The sequence below is a fragment of the Dipodomys spectabilis genome, unplaced genomic scaffold (assembly GCF_019054845.1).
Source record: "Dipodomys spectabilis isolate Male_0828 unplaced genomic scaffold, ASM1905484v1 ptg000273l, whole genome shotgun sequence".
NCBI classification, from domain to species: Eukaryota; Metazoa; Chordata; class Mammalia; order Rodentia; family Heteromyidae; genus Dipodomys; species Dipodomys spectabilis.
The window spans coordinates 5,308,513-5,329,730 of record NW_024870950.1 but is presented as its reverse complement, the minus strand read 5'-3'; the positions used below and the strand labels follow the sequence as shown (position 1 = coordinate 5,329,730).

At 39.5% G+C, this 21,218-nt stretch overlaps 1 protein-coding gene across 2 annotated transcripts; it reads left to right on the top strand.

Moving 5' to 3' along the window:
• Window positions 1–4,568: 4,568 nt before the first annotated feature.
• Window positions 4,569–11,601, top strand: Cmtr2 (cap methyltransferase 2). Of its 2 annotated transcripts, none has more exons than XM_042700862.1 (3): window positions 4,569–4,776; window positions 8,141–8,220; window positions 8,407–11,601. In XM_042700862.1, exon 3 carries the CDS (start codon window positions 8,426–8,428, stop codon window positions 10,727–10,729), a length of 2,304 nt encoding a protein of 767 aa, XP_042556796.1. In that variant the 5' UTR covers window positions 4,569–4,776; window positions 8,141–8,220; window positions 8,407–8,425; the 3' UTR covers window positions 10,730–11,601. The 2 variants fall into 2 exon arrangements, with proteins under 2 accessions (XP_042556796.1, XP_042556797.1); XM_042700863.1 differs by having other exon boundaries at window positions 4,569–4,818.
• Window positions 11,602–21,218: the final 9,617 nt, after the last annotated feature.

The following is a 21,218-nucleotide window of genomic DNA, read 5'->3' as shown; positions in this document are numbered from 1 at the left end:
ATTGTGGACGACAGGGAACAGATACATCTGTCATCTTTGCAGCTGCAGATATGAAATCATTTGGCCCCTGTCATCGTCTTTCTTTCCCTCTGTCTTCTTTGCCTTCCTCTCTCTTCTCCTCTTCTGCTCTATTAAGGATCTTGGCTATAAAAAGAAACAGCAGCAGAAAGAAAACTCTGCATGAAAAGTTGAATTCAGCACCCTAGCTTCTAGAAAAAAAAATTAGACATTTTCAGGAGCCAGTAACATTGATCATATATCAGCTACATGTAGGACCTTGTGCCAAACTCATTCATTCCTAGTAATCTGCAATATGACCTTGAAGAGGTTTTCTCTGCCCAAGGTCACCTAGACAGAAGGTGTGAAGTTCATGTGCCAGAACCTGGGTGCACTTCACCATTGATAAAGCGAAGCCATATCGATCCCTATGGCCACAGGTCAAGTGAGCTCTTAATAGTGAGCATCCCCCAGGGCTAACGCTTTAACAACTTGAGTATTGATTTCAATTCAAAATGAAGTACCATAATGGTTCCTAGGGAAAATCATAATGATGTAATTCCTTGAAAATTCACAGGGTTGAGTGTTACTGTGCTTCCCGCTAGAGCTTTAGTCACCTTTGATTTTTTATTCCCTCCTTCTGGAAATTTCCATTTGGCTATTTCACTGCTCTCCCTAAGTTTGTAAAGAGCTAAACTAAAAATCGTTTCTTTCCCTCTTCACCATTTCCTGTTACATCGGATTTGGGCCAGAGCCTGGCTCCTTACTCCCTGCTGTGGGTTGAACTTTGTCTCCCCATCATCAAACCCACATGTCAAAGATCTCACCTTCAATGTGATATATAGAAATGAGGCCTTTGAAAGGTAGTTAGGCTTAGATGAGTTCAGAAAAGTGGGGCCCTGGGCTGGGAGGGTGGCTCCGTGGTAGAGTGCTTGCCTTGCATGCATGAGGCCCTGGGTTCGATTCCTCAGCATCACATAAGCAGAAAAAGCCGGAAGTCACGCTGTGGCTCAAGTGGTAGAGCGCTAGCCTTGAGCTGAAGAGCTGAGGGACAGCACCCAGGCCCAGAGTTCAGGCCCCAGGACCAAAAATAAAAAGTGGTGCCCTCACACTGGGGTTAGTGGCCTTCTAAGGAGAGACCAGAGAGCTTGCTGTCTCTCTGTCCCTTGAAAACAATCAAAAGGATGGCCATCTAAACCTCAGGAAGAGAGCTCTGATATTGTACTTACCCACCCCTGAAACTGTGAGAAAATAAGTTTCTGTTGTTTATGAAATGTTTCAGAGGGTTTTGTTATAGGAGCCTAAGACACTACTTACACAGCATTTCTAATCTTACTGGGTTTTTTTTTTTTTTTGTCCCTTGAGTATAATCTATATTAGACTTCCTCTTATCTGTTTTTTTTTTCACACCCGTTATTTTCCTGTGCTAGGCTAGTACTCTCTCTCCCTAGGTAACAACTATCTTTAAGATAAAAGTTAAAATATCAGTTTCCATAATCCTTCCTCATATCTTTCCTACCAATTGGATCTTCTTTGGACTCCTGTAACACAATATAGAACTTAATTGTACAGTGTTGTTTGTTTTAAAATGTCTTGTATAGACAATAATGTGATTAACTTTCAAAGGATGGGCCATACCTTGTACTCTATTCTACACATTGGTTTTCCTAACATTGTGTATGTCTGTGCATGCATAAGCACATGTGTGCACATTATGTGTACTAGCACTGGGGCTTGAACCCAGAGCCTGAGCACTGTCCCTTTACTCAAGGTTGACACTCTATCACTGGAGCCACAACTCCTCTACTTTTGGAATTTTGGTAGTGAATTGGAGATAAGAATCTCAGGACTTTCCTGCCTAGGCTGGCTTTGTACCAGGATACTCAAGTAGACAGGATTATAGGTGTCAACCACAGGACCTGCTGTCCCCCCCTCTCTCCTCCCTCTCTCCTTCTCTCTCTCTCTCTCTCTCATAAAGTCTGAACCAGCTATAGTACTATAACTTCTCCTTTAAATCCTTACAATGTTTTTAAGCTATTTGGGCCCTTTCTACATGGAAGAGAATAAAGGAATGTGTATTAGTCTGAGGACGCTGCCATAACAAAGAGAGATCACTTAAACAGCAGAACCTGATCTCACAGTTCTAGAGGATAGAAGTAAGTCCAAGATTGGCAGACTTAGATTCTGATGAGTCCTCTCCTCCTGGCATCTCACTGTGTTCTCAGATGAACGTTCCTCTCTGTTTGCAGACAGAGATTTCTGGTATCCTTATAAGAAAACCAGTCTTGGAAGTGGCACTGTAGCTCAAGTGGTAGAGTGCTAGCCTTGAGCTGAAGAGCTGAGGGACAGCATTCAGGCACAGAGTTCAAGCCCCACAACCGGGGAAAAAAAAGAAAACCAGTCCTGCCAGATTAGAGTCCTACTTTGATTACTTTAATTGTTTCCATAAAGGCTCTATTTTCTAATATAGTCACACTGTTAATGCTTTAACATGTATATGCAACAGGAAGGAAACAATTCAGTCTATAACAAAAATTTTTATTAAACTACATATGAGGTTAGCACAGTATCAACTATATTGTAAATTTAATTTTAAGGTTGTTTAAAACATGATTATAATGATATCCATAACTCATAAAACACACCTTGACTCACATTGGTTACATTAACAAAAGCATGCACATCCTTATAATGATATATCACTTCATAATAAAAAGGAATGTACACATATATAAGACAACATAGATTAATATTCAAAAAGTGATACTGAATGGAAAATGGCTAGAACCCAACAGGTATAAACTCTAATGATTAACTTAATGTGAAGTTTTAGAATGGACAGAACTAAACAATGGTGATGGAAAATGGATCTGTGGTTGGTTCTTAAGGATAGGAGTCTGGGAACGCTGGAGAGAGCTTCTTTAGGATATTCAAGAAAAATCTGTCAAAAGTGGTTGAATAGCCAGGCATGGTAGTACATGCCTATACTTCCTGCTACCCAGAAGGCATATTGGAAGCATGGAGATTCAAGGCTAATATGGGAGAAATGTTAATGAGATCTGCATCTCAACAAACATGGTGGGTATAGTGGATGCACCTGCAACTCCAGCTATTCAGGAGGCAAAGGAAGGAGGCTAGAGGAGAGAGGCTTCCTGTTCCTGTTGAAAAAGTACAACAGTATTTGAAAGATACCTGAAGCACAAAGGGCTGGTGATATGGTTCAAATTGAAGAGTGCTTGAAGTCTTGAATTCCAAGCCAGGGCACCACCAAAAACAGTGGTTGAATACTTGTAATCTGGATATCTCACTGTACTCAAAGTAACAGAAATACAATGACATTTTTATCATTGCTACTAAAGTGATTAAATGAGGGCTGGCAGAGAAACTCAAGGGGCAAAAGTATCTGCCTAGCAAGCACGGAGGCTCTGACCCAAAACGTACTTACTTTGCACTGCCAAAGTAAGTAAATAAATAAAGTGTGGAGATGAACATCTGTCTAAAGCAAGTGCCAGTTGTTGATTTCCTAAGGATAAATTGCCAGGAGTTGACAGTGCTGGATGAAAGTACATGAGTATTTTACCTTCTGGAAAGTTTATGCTAATTGTTCTACATGTGAATGTCTGTATCTGAATTCCCACCAGCAATGGACATAATCAGTCTTTTTAATATCTTCTAAATTAGGTAAAAGGAAAACTTTGTTTTCACTTCAGATCCTCCTCTTTTTTCTTTTAGTTCCTGGGGTTTGAACTCTGGGCCTGGGTGTGATCCCTGAAGTGCTTTTGCTCAAAGCGAGTACTCTACCACTTGAGCCACTGCACCGCTTCCAGCATTTCCTCCTGGCTGCCAACCACGATCCTCCTGAGTAACTAAGATTACAGGCATGAGCCACTGGTGCCCGGCTTTTTGTTTCCCTTTTTGTTTTTTGCTTTTTAGACAGGGTCTCCATATGCAGCCCAGGCTGGCCTTGAACTTGGAAACCTCCTCCATCAGTCTCGTGAGTGCTATGATGGATTACAGTTTGTGCCACCATGCCCTAACCCCAGTTGTTTTTGTTTTTAATAAGAGGCTAAAGAATTGGCTACCTGATTCTTGGTTATTTTGATATTGGCTATTTGATTTTTTCCTTTTTTTGTTTTTGTTTTTTGATTACCTGGTGGAATCTTTATTCTTCTAAGTTTTGTCTGTTTCTTACTGACAGATGCATTCACAATGTTTTCTCAATCTCCCTAGTTTGGCTTTTAAACTCACGTTCTCTTTGAGGCTCCGGTCTTATTCCAATATGAATTACCATCTGTCCAGCTGCATTAGAAAAATACTTGACTCCAAGGACGAAGTGGGCGGAGCCTGCGTTGGCTCCGCCCACCGCAACCACTCCAGATCTCCAGGGCGCGGCTGAAAGAAGCTCCCTCTGCGCGCGCAGCTTCTATTACCATGGCGACCGCGATGCGGTGAGGTGTCGGCGTTTCCCGGTTCCAGTAGCTCGCGGAGTAAAGGTGTGGAAAGTAGCGGTCGTACGTACCGTTGACGTACTGACGTCAGCCTAGCTTAGACTGCGCGTGCGCGCTGTGTCTGGGTCCTATGGCCGCCGTCAGCTGGCGTTCGGCGGGGCGCGGCCTGGAGGAGAGAGGAGAGTCCCAGCGCCGCGAGGACGGTCCGGCTCGTCCGGCTCCCCCTTCTCAGTGTGCTTCCTTTGCCCTTTGCGGCTGGAGGCCATCGCGAACCCGAAAGAGTGAGCACCCCAAGAAGCTGCTGCCCGCAGCGAAAGTGGGAGTGGAGCAGGTGAAGTGAGGCCTGCCCGGAGTTGAGTATCCCTGGCCGGAGGTAATCGGCGACTGGCCGGGCTCCTGGGCCTCAGAGGAGGGGTTGGGCGACGGGCCGGGGTCCTTGGCCTCAGAGGAGGTAATGGGCGAAGAGCCCGGGGCAGAGGCGGGGGCTGGGACCAACTTTCCCCCAGGCCGGGAGGCAGGGCTGTGCGGGTGGGGGGCTTGGGCCTTAGCACCCCTAGAAGAAGTGCCCCCCCCCCCAGCCACCGTAAGCTCTGCACTCACACCGTTCGTTTTCCCAGTTCCTCGGAGAAGGAGTTGGCAGAAACAACCAAACTCCTGTATGGTAACTGGACAGGCAACGACTTGTTGCGATCTTGTGGATTTTGTATGAAACTCACTGATTTCAAGAGTATGCCCTCTCTGTGGCTTTGGACAGGAAAGTACCTACTAAATAGGTACCGGGCCACCCAGCAGAATTATGATACCATACTCCGTGGAGTGCTTAATAAAAGGGACCCACTGTCCAGTTTTGTCCTGCTTTGAAGTGTGTTGAAGTTGAAATGCATAATTATGACCTATTCAGAACATGATCAGATAATTGCTTCCTGTGCTAAGTATGGTATCCAGCCATTTATTCAGTAAGTGCTTTATTGTGTAGGCACTGCTCAAACCTCTTGGAGGTGATATGTAAGTAAATACAACTAGAGTCCTGCCCTATGGAGCTTATATTCAAGTTTGGAGGACATAAACAGGAAGTATGAATAAGTTAGGGATAAGTTTAGAAGGAAATGGGTGCTGAGAAAGAAGAAAGCACAAGAAAGGAGTATAAGGTGCAATTGTAAATAAGTATATCCTGGTAGGCTTCACGGAATAAGTTACAGTTGAGCCTTACTGGAAGAAGATGAGGGAACTGGCTATGCAGATACCTGGGGAAGATCATTTCAGATAGAAGGATCACCCACTGTAAAGGATTTGGGCTTAGAATGTGCCTGATGTCTTCAGTGAACCACAGGAAGGCTTGTGTGATTGGTGGGTAATGAGTAAGGGTGAGTAATAATAAAAATTAGGTGGCAACACAGCCAAAGTGTAGTTCCGAATCCCTTCGATTGTCCTCATATGAAGATAATTATCTATTTAGTTCAGGTAAGGTTAACTACAGCCATTAACTAGTATGTGAACTTAATGACTAAAACCTAGACCTTTTCCCAAATAGAAGACATTTTGAGACTTAAACATGATTATAGTTTACAGCAAGCACTGAGTCAAGACAGTTTAAATTGTTAAAATAAGCTTTTCTTTTCCCTTATTTAGGGTGCAGTGATGCATAAAATTTTCTAAAAGTTTCAGAAAATTTTCTAAATACACTTTCTACCAGTAAGGTTAGAAATGGGTATTTTAATGTTTTTTTTTTTTTAACAATTTTGACTGTTAACCTATCTACATGCAGTTTGTAAATACGTTTTGGCAGTCAGAAGTGAACCTAAGAAGATAGCTGTTAACTTCAGGGAGATTATAGACTGATAGAATAGGTGAACTTGCGAATGTAACATAAAAAAGTTGAAAAAATTGTGCTAGAAGAATAATATTAAATTACTGATTAAGTCATTTGATATTATTGTATTTATTATGGTGGTAGCACACCATAATAAATAATTTAATCCTATAACTTGCTTTTTGTGGGATGGCTATTGTCAGTTTTTTTCACATTTATCAAATTCAGATTTTTAAAAAAAATATAGAATGCATTGAATATGTATTGGAACTTAGAACTTTTCCAATGCTATGCCATTAAACCATACTTCTTTCTCTTACAGCCTTTTTCCTCTCCTGGAGACAAATATTTTTTTTTTTTAATTTTATTTTATTTTATTTGAGAACATACTGTACAGAGGGGTTACAATTACATGGGCAGGATAATGCATACATTTCTTACCAAGCATTGCAGCCTCCTCCTTTGTTTACCCTTCACCTCCCTTCCCAGCCTCCCCCCTCCCCCCCACCCAATTGGAGACAAATATTTTTTATTTCTTTTTTTTTTTTCTTTTCTTTTTTTTTGTCAATTGTGGGACTTGAACTCTGGGCTTGGGCGCTGTCCCTGCACTCTGCAGCTCAAGGTGAGCGCTCTACCGTTTGAGCCACAGTGCCACTTCCGGTTTTCTAGTGGTTTATTGGAGATAAGAGTCTCACAGACTTTCCTTCCCAAGCTGGCTTTGAGCCGTGATCCTCAGATCTCAGCCTCCTGAGTAGCTAGGATTACATGTGTGAGCCACTGGCACCCAGCCTATTATTTATTTCTTAGGCAATGTTATAATACAAAACATAGAGTGACAGTTGCTGTATTCACTAAGGTTATTTTTTCCATTTAGAGCTCAAGTATGTTTTAGTGGCAAGAAGAAATAAGATTTTATAGTAAAAGCATGGAGTTGTCTGACAACTCTCATGAGAGGCTAGAGTCTAGTTTAGAGACATGCCACAAGGACTATTGGTAATTTTTCAGCATCAAGAAGGAGGAGGCTACAGTTTTTGATGAGTGTATTAGCTTCCCATTGCTGTGACAAAATGTATAAGTTATGCAACTTAAAAGGAGGAAAACTTTATTTTGGCTCACAGTTCATGGAGGGGATACAAAAGAATGATAGAGGACAGTAGCTTGATTGGAATATATTGTACACATGCATGGAAATTAATTAGGAAATATGTACTAATTAGAAGAAAGAACAAAAATAATTTCAGTTTCTGGCCAGTTGGGCCATTGCCTATGGTCCTGTGGTGAGACAGTGCATATGGAGGAGAATTGTTCACCTGATGGCCACCAGGAAGCAGAGAGGAAGTGGCCAGGTTGTCAGTATCCCTTTCAAGGTCATACTACCAGTAACTTAACTTCTTTCTAACAGTTCCCACTTCTTAAAGGTTCCACTCCCTCTCAATAGCCAGTACCATCCAGGGACCAAATCTTTATCACATAGGCCTTTTGGGACATTTCAGACCCAACTGTAGCAATGAATGGTACTTTGATGGCCTGTATACATGATTGGTATCACCAAAATACACATCTCAGTGAAATCTGGATAGAAGATATGTTTAGCAGTCCTAGGTATATAAGGGGCTGATGGCAAAGAGGCTTCAAAGGAGGGGCAGTAACCTGTTCAGGTGGAGCATCCTCTCCTGAAGGGAACTAAAACCGTCTCAGAGTCACTTGTTATAGCTTGATTAAGGGTCATGTCCAGGGATATATGTGTGTGTGTGTGTGTGTGTGTGGCCATATGATAGAAAACTTTTGAGTTCTGAGTTACAGTGACAAGTTAAGAGCTGTCATTTACTGATATTCTTTTGTATATGATTTTTATATGCCATTTGTGTTTTCTTTCTTCTTCCAGAAAGCAGTATGTCAATGTATTTGATAAGAAGAACAGAATCCTAGGCTATAAAGTAATTTTCCCAGGCCATTTATTAAGCTGTAAGTAATAGAGCTGGAATTTAAACCCGCCTTTATTCATTCTGTAGTACATATTGCCTTATTTTATAATAGAAATGTGCTCTTAGCTTCCCATTTTATTTGACGTTATAAGTATGATCAGATTTATGCATGATAATTTACTTACAATAAAGTTGACTCATTTTATTTTGTATTTTCTTTCTCTAGGTTTTCATTCGATTGGAAAATGAGTAAGTGCAAGAAGCCTCCAGTTCAACAGTTATCAAGTTCTGAAACCTTTAGCCCAGATGTTGTTGCTGACATTTTTGAACTTTTTGCCAAGAACTTTTCTTACTGCAAGCCACTTAATAATGAGTGGCAGTTACCAGACCCCAGTGAGATTTTCACCTGTGACCACACAGAATTTAATGCATTTCTTGATTTGAAGAATTCCCTAAATGAAGTAAAAAACCTCCTGAGTGATAAGAAACTAGATGAGTGGCATGAGCACACTGCTTTCACTAACAAAGCAGGAAAAATTATTTCTCATGTACGAAAGTCTGTGAATGCTGAACTTTGTACTCAAGCATGGTGTAAATTCCATGAGATTTTGTGTAGCTTCCCACTTATTCCACAGGAAGCTTTTCATACTGGAAAACTGAATTCTCTCCATCTTTGTGAGGCTCCTGGAGCTTTTATAGCTAGTCTCAATCACTATTTAAAGTCACATCATTTCCCTTGTGATTGGAGTTGGGTAGCTAACACTCTGAATCCATACCATGAAGCAAATGACAATCTGATAATGATTATGGATGACCGGCTTATTGCAAATACCTTACACTGGTGGTACTTTGGTCCAGATAACACTGGTGATATCATGACCCTGAAATACCTGACTGGACTTCAGGATTTCCTAAGCAACATGGCCACCATTCACTTGATCACTGCAGATGGGAGTTTTGATTGCCAAGGAAATCCAGGTGAACAAGAAACTTTAGTTTCTTCTTTGCATTACTGTGAAGTTGTCACTGCTCTGACCACTCTTGGAAACGGCGGTTCTTTTGTCCTAAAGATGTTTACTTTGTTTGAACATTGTTCCATAAACCTGATGTACCTGCTAAACTGTTCCTTTGAACAAGTCCATGTTTTCAAACCTGCTACTAGCAAGGCAGGAAACTCAGAAGTCTATGTCGTGTGTCTCTGTTACAAGGGGAGAGAAGCCATTCATCCTCTCTTATCTAGAATGGTGCTGAATTTTGGGACTGAAATGACCAGAAAAGCTCTCTTTCCCCATCATGCGATTCCTGAATCTTTTCTTAAAAGTCATGAAGAATGTTGTGCATTTTTTCATAAATACCAGCTAGAGACTATTTCTGAGAATATCCGTCTATTTGAATGCATGGGCAAAGGGGAACAAGCAAAACTGAATAACTTAAGAAATTGTGCTGTACAATACTTCATGCAAAAATTCCAACTGAAGCCTCTTTGCAGAAATAACTGGTTGGTAAAGAAATCTAATATTGGTTGTAGTACAAATACAAAATGGTTTGGGCAAAGGAACAAATACTTTAAAACCTATAATGAAAGGAAGATGCTGGAAACGCTTTCATGGAAAGATAAAATAGCCAAAGGATACTTTAATAGTTGGGCTGAAGAACATGCTGTGTACCATCCTGGGCAAAACTCTCTTTTAGAAGGGACAGCCTCTAACCTTGAGTGCCACTTATGGCATATTTTAGAAGGAAAGAAACTGCCAAAGGTCAAGTGTTCGCCTTTTTGTGATGGTGAAATTTTAAAGACTCTTAATGAAGCAATTGAAAAGTCCTTAGGAGAAGCTTTGAGTGTGAATTCCAAGTTTAAGCCAAAACAGCAGTATTGTTGTTCCTGTCACATTTTTTCTGAAGAACTGATATTTTCTGAGTTGCTTAGCCTGACCAAGTGCCTTCAGGAAGAGCAGATTATAAAACCCAGTGACCAAATAAAGTGCCTGCTTGTGGGTTTACCAACTCTCTGTGATGTCAAAATGCACGTACCTTTGGATGTTCAGCTCTTGGAATCAGCTGAACTCATGACTTACAGCTGTTCGTTGCTTCATGATGGAGACCCATCCTACCAGCATTTGTTTTTAGACTGCCTTCTGCATTCATTACAGCAGCTTCATACAGGGGATAGTCTGATCTTGCCTATACTTTCTTGTTTAACAAGATTTATGGCTGGCTTGATCTTTATACTCCACAGTTGTTTTAGATTTGTCACATTTTCTTGTCCTACACCATCTGGGCCCCTGAGGACCTGTGCTGTTCTGCTATGTGTTGGTTATCAGAATCTTCCAAATCCAGTTTTTCAGTATCTGCAGAATGTGAATGAGTTGTTGAGCACCTTGCTTAACTCTAATGCACCCCAACAGGTTCTACAGTTTGTGCCAATGGAGGTGCTACTTAAGGGGGCACTGCTTGATTTTTTGTGGGATTTGAATGCTGCCATTGCTAAAAGACATTTGCATTTGATTATCCAAGTAGAGAGAGAACTCATCAACAACCTACAGTTATGAAATTGAACATATCCTTTCTAAGACCAGTTTTATGATTTAATAGTTTTCAGTGTTACCTTTTCTGTTTGTTTCATACCTTTCATTCTGGAGAAAGGGTGAATTTTGCATCTTTTCATGAATTCTATTCTGATCTCTAGGGTGCATACACTCATTCATAGGCATAAAAGTTCTTCCTGTGACAGACTCTATTCAGCCTTTAAGCATGAGGGCTCCGTGTGCTTGCGTGGGTCCATGCTTGCATATGTTCTTTGGTTGTTTAAGATTTGCACCTTGTACCTTCTCTTAGGGTTTTTCCCTGACAAATTTCCTCTCATTGACTAATGCTGTTAATTAAGTGGAAGAGGTCATTTATGAAAAGGAAGCGAGTTACTCCTTAGCAGTGAAATTTACTTGAGCATGCAACATGTCACATATGGCTTCCAGGGAACTCTTTGTACCAGGTTTCTTGATAAGATGTGCCATTTGTTACTTTAGACCATTGGACCAGTTTACTTGTATGGTTCAGATAAAACTAGTATGCTCTTTTGTGAAGGTTTTCCTAATTATAACCATCCAACTAATAACAGGACAGCTTCAAACCAAAGATCATGTTTAAAACAATGAAAATTTATATCTGGTAATACTTCTGTATCATGAAAAACTTCATTTAGCAATGTTGTGATTTTTAACTTCCAGAAAACAACCACTGAATGAAAAGATTTTTATTAGATTTTAAGATATAATTTATAATCTCATGTGGGGCAATTACAAATGTGATTGATGTACATAGCGAATACTGAAAAATTTGATATTTTCAAAATGATGGTTCAGCAGTTAATTTTGTAATCTTTAATTTTTTATCAGTATAAATAAAGCACTTTACCAAAATGTTAGCTGTGAGATTTTTATTAGTCACATTTGATTTCTTTTGCATATGTATTTAATAATACAAGGAAGCTTTAATGGCAAGTTCCACAAAGCAAAGAATGTCTTACAAATGCATTTTAGGTATTTTTATAGCTATATAAAAAATACACTAAATCTTTGATGTATTTGGCTGATAATCAGAATTTTTTTATATTTTGCTATTTTTCAATTCCATTATAGATTCATGAATAAAATCTTCAGCAGGGGGCTGAGAAGGTGGCTCAGTAGTAGAGTGCTTGCCTTGCATTAATGAGGCCCTGGGTTCGATTCCTCAGCACCACATAAACAGAAAAAGCTGGAAGTGGTGCTGTGGCTCAAGTGGTAGAGTGCTAGCCTTGAGCTGAAGAGCTGAGGGATAGCACCCAGGCCCAGAGTTGGGGCCCCACGACCAGCCGCCCCCCCAAAAAAATTCAACAGGCACATTTCATCTTCTAAAAAGGAACACATGGGGGTTAAAAATCTAACTTGGAAACTCACTCTTAAGAAAGGTTTGAATGGGAGTTAATGTTCCTTCATTTCCTTTGAGTTGTATTAAAATTTATTCCATAATGTGATAATATTTATGGAAGAGCTTCACAAGAAGTAGAGTGGAGTGTGGAGGAAAAAAGCTCATGTTCTACGAGGGACTTTTTGGGAGCAAAACTAGTATTATATGGAAGACTGATTAAAAAAACCAGTTTTGCACGGGATGGACTTCATGTTTTATTGGTAATAAGTCAATTTCTTTGATTTATTTTAACCATTTAATTTGGCTGAATTTGAAAGCCTGGATCCAAATGCTGTTATGGACTGTTTTAAGCCCCTCAAAAAGTATTGAATGATTAGTAGTTTTAACTTGACTCTGTTAGAATCTGTATCACTGGAATATATTAGGATATACTTCAAAATATTTTAGAATCAATTGCTGTCCATCTGGGATTTTGAATTCATACTACTTTAGATATGTGATAGGACTTGAGAAAGGTTCAAACTGAACTGAGATGATGAGATGATAAGTACTAATATTAAAAGCAATTTCTCTTGCCAAAGAAGCTAAATGCTATAAAAACACAAACATGGACATGTGGTACACACCTATAATTCTATCTACTTGGGAGAGGCCATATCAGAAGGATCAAAATTTGAGGCTAGCTCAGACAAAAAGTAGCTTATCTCAAAATCAAAAACAGAAGGACTGGCAGGGTGGTTCAAATGATAGATACTTGCCTAGCACTGAGTTCATTTCCTGGTACTATGAGAGATGTATGTTTTGCATTTCTTTCTTTTTTTTTTTGTCAGTCATGGGGCTTGAACTCTGGGCCTGAGCTCTGTCCCTGAGCAATTAAGCTCAAGGCAAACACCCTACCACTTGAGCCACAGCACCACTTCCAGTTTCCTGGTGGTTAATTGGAGGTAAGAGTCTCACGGACTTTCCTGCCCAGGCTTGCTTTGAACCGTGATCCTCAGATATTAGCCTCCTGAGTAGCCAGGATTAAAGGCATGAGCCACCAGTGCCCAGCTGTTTTGCATTTCTTATCAAGATAGTTACCATTTTTAACTTTTTCCATGGGTGTTGAGATTTGTAATTGTGATACTTTTCAAAGAAAAGCATTTGTGGTGTGTATTTCTTTCTTTGTGTCTGTCCTGAGGCTTCGAACTCAGAGCCTTAGCCCTATTCTTGAGCTTTTTTTTTTTTTTGCTAAAGGTTAGTGCTATGACACTTGAGTCACAGCTCCATTTCTGGCTTTTTGGTGGCTAATTGGAGATAGGAGCCTCATGAACTTTCCTGCCTGGTCTGGCTTCCAACTGTCATCCTTAGATTTTAGCTTCCTGAGTAGTTAGGATTACAGGTGTGGGCCACTGGCATCTGCTGCCAGGTGTTTTTTTTTAAGTAAAAAGGATGTTCTATAAAAAATGCACAACCTGAGTTTTCAGCTCACTCACACAAAGGCTTCTCTTAGAGACAACCCTTCTATATCAGCATGAAGCCAGAATTGTATGTAGTCTTGCTCAATTCCTTTACCTACTCAGAGCTCAGGAAAAGTGGCCTCATGTACAAAGCCCTGGGATTCTCAGCAACACACACACCATAAAAATTATTTTAGAACTCCATCAAGGACATATTTATAGTAATTCTTAAAGAGTTGTTCCATTTGTTAGTATGTAGTAATTTTTCCTTATCTCTTGTGATTAATTTTGCTTTATCAGATGAGTGTAACTATTCTAGCTTGCTTTGAGATTCTTTTTACTTGGAATATTATTTTCTGTCCTTTTAGTCTATGTCTTTACCAGTTGAGACAAATTTCTTGTAGGCAACAAGCAATTGGATCTTGCTTTTAAATCCAACTAGCCAGTCTGCATCTGTTAATTGGAGAGTTAAGACCATTTACAGTTAGGATTCATTTTAAATTAGCACAAAGCTAATTCCTATTCTCATCCCTTGGTTGATTTGTTTACTCCATTCTTTTCATTCTCCTCTATTTATCTTTGAATTTTGCTGGATTATTGAGTTAATAATATTTGATCTTAATTCTCATTTTAAAAAAGGATCTGTCCTTTTAGTGGGATTTATTCTTTCATAAACTCTGTGGCTCTGAGTTTCTGTCTTGCTCTTCTCTGTGTAGGATTCCTTTAAGCATCCTCTCCAGAACTGTTTTAGTAGTCATGCATTGATTTACTTTGCTTATTTTGGAAGGTCTTTATTCCCCATCAGTTTTAAAGGATAACTATAGTAGTCTAACTACTAGACTATGGTAGTCTAACTGGGCCATTATTTACTTTGAGAATTTAGGATGTATCAGTCCATGATCTCCTGTATCTTAGGGACTCTATAGAGATGTCTGCTGTTACTCTAGTAGGTGTGCTTTTGTAAATAACTTGGCAAATTCCCCTTGCAACCTTCCATTCTTTCTTTGTTCTGTACTATTGGCATTTTAACTATAATATGACATGGAACTCTTTTCTGGTTGTCACTACTTGGGTTTCTAAATTCCTCCTGTACTTTGCTAGCCATATAATTTCCTAGATTTGGGGAAATTTCTGCAATAATTTCACTGGTTAGATTTTATATACTGTTAGTCTGATCTCAGCTCCTTGTCTACACCAACAATTTTTTAGTTTTACTCTTTCTCTTTCACTGTGTTGTTGTTTGTCTCTTTCCAGGTTTGGGGATTTGATCTCAGGGCCTGGGCATTGTCCTTTAGTTTTTGTTTTGTTTTGTTTTGCTTAAAGTTAGTGCTTGTTGAAAATTGTGGTCATGATTGTCTTCTTCCCTTGTTGCTATCTAAGTGTAATGTTCACTCCCATTCTTTCTTCTGCTTTAGTCTATTCTACTGTGTGTGTGTGTGTGTGTGTGTGTGTGTGTGTTTGTGTGTGTGTGTGTGTGTGTGTGTGTGAGAGAGAGAGAGAGAGAGAGAGAGAAAGAGAGTATACGCATGGTATATGTGTGTGCTTTTTATTTCCAAGATTTCCATTTCTTTTTCATAATCTGTCTTTGCCTCATTATTCATCTGTTTATTGGTATCTCCCTTGAGGTCATTGGTCAGTTTAAAATTAGACTTCTTGAGTCCTTTTTTCAGCATTTCAGTCACTGGTATTTGGGGGTTTTTTAAATGAAGAGTTAAAACCTGGTGGAGGAGTCACATTGCATGGCTGTTTCATATTTCTTGTGTTTATGTATCTGTTGGAATGGATATCTTCTGGTTTTATACTAGAGTCTTCTAAGTAAGCAGACTCCTCTTGAGGCCTTGATCTCTACCACTACTAAAAGGGGACAGATCAGACCATTGAGTAACAATAAGGCCGACAGAATCCAAACTAAATACCAAGTACCCTTCTTCCCCCACCTCCCACCCCCTTGCACTATTCCCTACCCCCACCCCTGCCAAAAAAGGAAATATCAATACATCCCTGAAAAACAGAGCCTTGCAGGATAGGACCTACCTCTACCCTAAATGAAGACACTTGCTTATAATTACAAGGCTGCAACCTGGAGCAAGAGCAAATCATCTTATGGGAACCATATTGCTCACTTCAAGCAATGAGTTCCATTGGGTCTGTAGAGAGAAGTCACGGTGGTGTGAGTCTCTGTATTTAGAGTCTATATTTGTGATGTCACTATCCAGAATTCACTTGACCGATTTTTAATTTTTTAAAATTCTAGGTGAGTCTTTACTGTTGTTGTTTGACTTCCTCAAGTAAAGAAGAGCTTTCATTTCCTATCTTCCTGCATGTACTCTTTATCTTCAAATTTTAATTGTTTTTTTTTTCCCGAACCTCAATTCTTTGCTGCATCCAAGAAAATTTGTTGGCTTGTGATTCAAGTTTTTTCAGTGGAAAAGGTAAGAGGCCATTCTCTCCTGCATGATACCTCCCAAGTGGAATCCAGAAAATGATTCATCCTTCAACCAATACAGTAAGTATTTTCCTGGTTCCCAAGTATTGAGCACCCCACTTCACGCAAGGACTTCTCTGCACTATCTATCTGTTGGTCATTTATCTTGAAAATATTGCACAGTGAACTTTTACCAGGACTATATGTCAGGTTTTGACAGATAGTTATTGTAGATAAAAAATATTGGTGATTATTTTGGTGAGATACTAAAGGACATAAGGAGAAAAAATGTCAATGAAAGACGCATCAAACTATATAATGTGTAGACTTTGAGTTCTTTTTCAATCTGAAATATTTTTAGACCATATATTTGGTAGAAACATTTAAGATAAAGAATTATTGTTACTTTAGGTACTGCAATTACACTGCAGTCATGCATATAAATATATTCAGTAATATCTATAGTTATCTATACTAAAGATACATTCTGATTTATTTAGAGGTGAATGGTGTGGCAGGATTTATTTTTAAAACAAAAAGGATTAAAGAGATAGATGGTAGATTAAAAAATAACAAAGTACTCACAATTCTTGAAGCAAGGGAATCATTATGTGGGGGTTTATTTTTTCCATTTTTCATCTTTTTTTGTAGGTTTGACAATTTCTGTAATGAAAACTTTTAAAAAGATAAGAATATGACAAGGAATCTATATATAGCTTAAAAATTGATTATCCTGTAAGGTGACATTTTCTTTGGCAGATCAGCGGCCGGGCAGCCATGTCTACAAAGTTCATTTCAAAGTTTCCTGCATCCATGATTATGCCACAAACCAGATGACCTGGAATATGATAGGTAGACAGAAAAAAAATGTGAAATGCCATGGCTTTAATGCAATGCTGTCTGTAAATCCATATTGGGTCAGGATAAGGAAAGGAGCTCTTCCCCATTAAACTTGAATTAGCTTAGTAAGAGTCTATTTTGTGTAAACTTTCCTTCAAAGGGAGACACTGCTCCCCATTTTGCATTCAGGTTCTTATTGTCTCTTCATTCCTCCTTGTTCATAATATGGAGAGAGAAGTGCTCTGGAAGTAACAAGACTATAAAACCAACGAGGGCAAGGATTGTTTACTGTTTTGATCATGAACGATAGACCCAGTACTGGCCCACAGAAGACATTAAATAAATATTGCATGAAGAAATAAATGCACTCATATTTCCTGCTTGCTACATAGAAAGAACCTAACAAACGCTGTCTTTGTTGCATTGAACTGTAACAGAACTGATAAGAATTTTAGTATGTGTGTTCATTTGGAAGATGTCCAAATGAATCAGCCAGTGTAATACCCGTGACCTGGCAAAGGAAATGTAGCTTCATTTAAAGTTGATAGAATAATGTAGAATTACATGTATGCCACCTTTCTTTCCAATGCAGATATATAAATGATTGGTCCTCTAAAAGTCCTCATAGGACTTTGCAAAGAAATTGAGAGACTTTATAATATTCTGTCTTCCCAAAGTTGGGATGACAAGTACCCTTAAGTAGACAGGCATAATTAATCATGGTGCTACTTGTTTTGATGACCATGCAAGAGTGACAGGTTAATAATAAATCCCCAGCTTGTACCAGGAAGGTGGCTAAGGAGGTGCCGTAGTTTAATTTACATCTTTGGGAGGCAGCGAAGATTTAATAATCTCTCTGCATCATACATCAAACTAATACCCTGGAGGCAGAAAAAGCAAAACATTTTAAACTGTTAATCTGGGAAGCAATAAAATCCTGTCTCAAGTCACAAATAAATTGAGTTTCTGGTGGTCTCAATAGACGTCTGGGATGTGTGATTTATTCAGATTCTAAAACCACCACGACCACTGTGAACCTTGGCTGCCAAACCAGGCAAACTGAGAAGGCCAGGATTTGTCAATCTAATCAGAAAGTCTAGACTGAGGACGATGACTGATCTTAGTCTAGATCTACCCAGTAATTTATTTTTGATCAACTACAAATAGATGACCACCACAAGCACGAATTTGAGATTGAGTTCTAAATAACTGTTTGCAATTGAGTTTTGACCATCTTTCTGCTTGTGTACTACTTGTTATAAAAGATCAGAATTTGTCAGGTGCTGGTGGCTTATGCCTGTAATCCTAGCTACTTAAGAGGTTGAAATCTAAGGAGTGTGGTTCAAAACAAGTCTGGGCAGAAAAGTCTGTATGAGACCCTTTATCTCCAAGTTATCACACAAAGACAAAAGTGGAGCTGTAGCTCAGGTGATAGAACACTAGCCTTGAGCAAAATATCTCAGGGACGGTGCCCAAGCTCTGAGTTCAAGCCCCAGGACTCTCACACATACACACACACACAAATTGGAAGCTGTTTTAGAGACTTCTGATTTCTAAGGGCAGGATTTTAACTGGCCAGAGAAACTGGGACACTAAAAGGGGAAATAATCCTTGAGGCATGATGAACCATTGTGAAACTTCATTTTTTAAGCAGGTAAGCTATTAAGTATTGACTCTATTAACTTGGAAAGGTTTTTCTTTATTGACACACTGATATAGAAAATGTCATCTTCTTTATTTAAAGAATGGGCCATTGTGGTTTCAGAAGAAAGGTATGTGAAACTGCATTTGTACTTTGTATATGTGTATTTGTTATTCCAATTGGTCATGAAATCATTTAATAAAGGAATGAGATTGTAAAATATGATCTCTGCTCATCTCAACTAATGTTGCTTGTAATTTCAATGAGATCATTTGCAATGCTTAATGCACTGCTGTAAAGAATGGAAAAAAGATTCTAAGTTGACATAAAAGCCAGTTTCTCTCTTTCTCCTTCCTTTCAGTTCCTGAGGCTCTAAATCACAGATAGAAGTTAGGGTTGTATTGTGTGTGTGTGTGTGTGTGTGTGTGTGTGTGTGTGTGTGTGTGTGTGTGTGTTTTCTAGGGGTACAATCAGAAGTCCAGAATAAACTTCAGATAATAACTAGCTCATCCACCTAACTTGGCAATAAGGAATTAACTTTTGCTTCAAGTATACTGGGGTGCTTCTGCCCAACTATTTCCTGAGCAAGGCTATGTTCTCTTGGCCAGGACTTTCAGTGGTGCAAGAAGGAAAAACCCTCAAAGGAAAATCTCCTCCTCTAGCAATTCACTTAGCAAATATGTCCTGAATGCTCTGTGTCAAATCACTGCCTTAAGAGTGTAAGATGTAAAGACCATAGAAGGAGAGAGGCAAAGAGCACTGTCATGGCTACCCCAGATTCCCACAGGCTCCACGGCTCAGCTCAAAGCCACACAAATGGGTTGTCTTACATCCTGAAGGCCAGAGATCTAAGACCAAGGGGTTTGTAAAGTTGTCTCTATTGGTTTCTGGAAGCCTGGAGGGAAGCATCTGTCTCCTTGTCTTTTCTAGACTTTAAAAACCAGATGCAAATCTTAGCTGGGGCCTCTCTCCCTGTCATTTCCATTCTTGCTGTTTCTGTCACATCTCCTCTAACCCAAACTGATCTCCTGACTACTCCCTCTTTTAAGGATCCTGGTGATCACATTGACCCTCCCCATTCGATAATCCAATATAATCTTCTCACCTTAAAATTCTTCACCAAATCTTCTGAGACCATTTTCCATTTTCCAGGTTTTATTCACAGGTTCTGGGGACAAGGTTGTGGTCATTTGGCCTCTAATTCAGCACAGTTCTGGGCAATGGACCAGCCTTCTACATGGCTAGTGAATAAAATGTCTTAACCTTTTGAACCTCAATCTTCTTATCTTCAAAACAAAACAAATCCTATCTATTTTGTAGGGTTCTATAAAGATTAAATGCCTGAAAGCAATCAGTACTGTGCCTGACGTATAGGAGAAGTTGAATGAATAGGAAATTCATGAATTATTGTTCTTATAATTCAGAAATGAAAGGGTAGTCTCACTTCTTGGGGACTTAAAAATCTAGTGGAGAAGATGGACAGGTAAATCAGTAACTGTAAATCAATCGGAGGCTGTGTGGCAAGGGCTATATTTGGCTCAAGCCACAAGAATCCTTCTCACATGCATACATGTGTGTGTATTTGTATGTTGGTTCTGGGACTTGAACTCAGGGACTGGGGACTGTCAGATATTTTGCTCAAGGCTGGTGCTCTACCACTTGAACCACAGATCCATTTCCAGAGTTTTGGAGATAAGCGTTTCTTAGATTTTGTTTGCCCAGGCTGGCTTTGAACCATGATCCTGAGATCTCAACCTCCTGAGTTACTAGGATTACAGGTGTGAGCTACAGGCACGCAAGTTCATATATCTTTTATAGATGATCACCTAACACATGTTTTGAGGTGAAGGAAGAAAAAGGTTGTTGAACTTTAACTGATATGAAATGCCATGTTGTGGAAGGTGATGTATTTTAATTTTGATGAGATTATATCTTCTCTGAGGAAAGAGAATTTCCTGATCTTGAGAAATTAGATTAACTCTCTTGGGTTTAGCTACATATAATTTTACAAGTGAGGGCCTTGGAGGGCGAAGACTATATTGGATGGCAAAAGAAAAGACAGTAGGTCTGTATGAGAAAGTTGAAAGTTCTTTCTGTTCTTTTTCCTTTAGCCTTTCTTCTTGACTTTCACATGGGAAACACACAGTCTGATCAGAAGCATTCTAGAGTACTAGCTGGGCCAAGTTTGCTGGTGATCAGAATCCCTGTGTATGCAAAAGCCAGCATTACCAGGCGCTGGTGGCTCATGCCTGTAATCCTAGCTACTCAGGAGACTGAGATCTGAGGATCTTGGTTCAAAGCCAGCCCAGGCAGGAAAGTCTGTGAAACTCTTATCTCCAATAAAAACCACCAGAAAACCAGAAGTGGCACTGTAGCTCAAGTGGTAGAGTGCTCACCTTGAGCTGAAGAGCTGAAGGACAGTGCTCAGGACCAGAGTTCAAGCCCCATGACCAACAAAAAGAAAAGAAAAAGCCAACATTTTGCACTGGTATCCTTCAGTACCTAAATATTTACAAAGCTTGAATAGTAAGGGCCAGGGTTCACTCTGTCAGCTAGCCCGATCCCATCTGACCACCCCTCGTCTGTCTGTCTTGTTTCAGGATCTGAACCTCATTCTATTGGTCTTGTAGCAGTATGTGCCATAGATTCTTCGCTTATCTTCCAATATACCACTTTCTCCTGTTTTGCACCTACATTGTGTATCCTGCTTTTCAATAGTCTCTGCTGGGCCTTCCACATTTCCCAGACTTTGTATTCAAATATCCAAACACTCATTCTTCAGACCTCTT

What these genes read in the sequence shown, in the direction of transcription:
- Cmtr2 (XM_042700862.1), top strand. Translation starts at nt 8,426, where the DNA reads ATGAGTAAGTGCAAGAAGCCTCCAGTTCAACAGTTATCAAGTTCTGAA.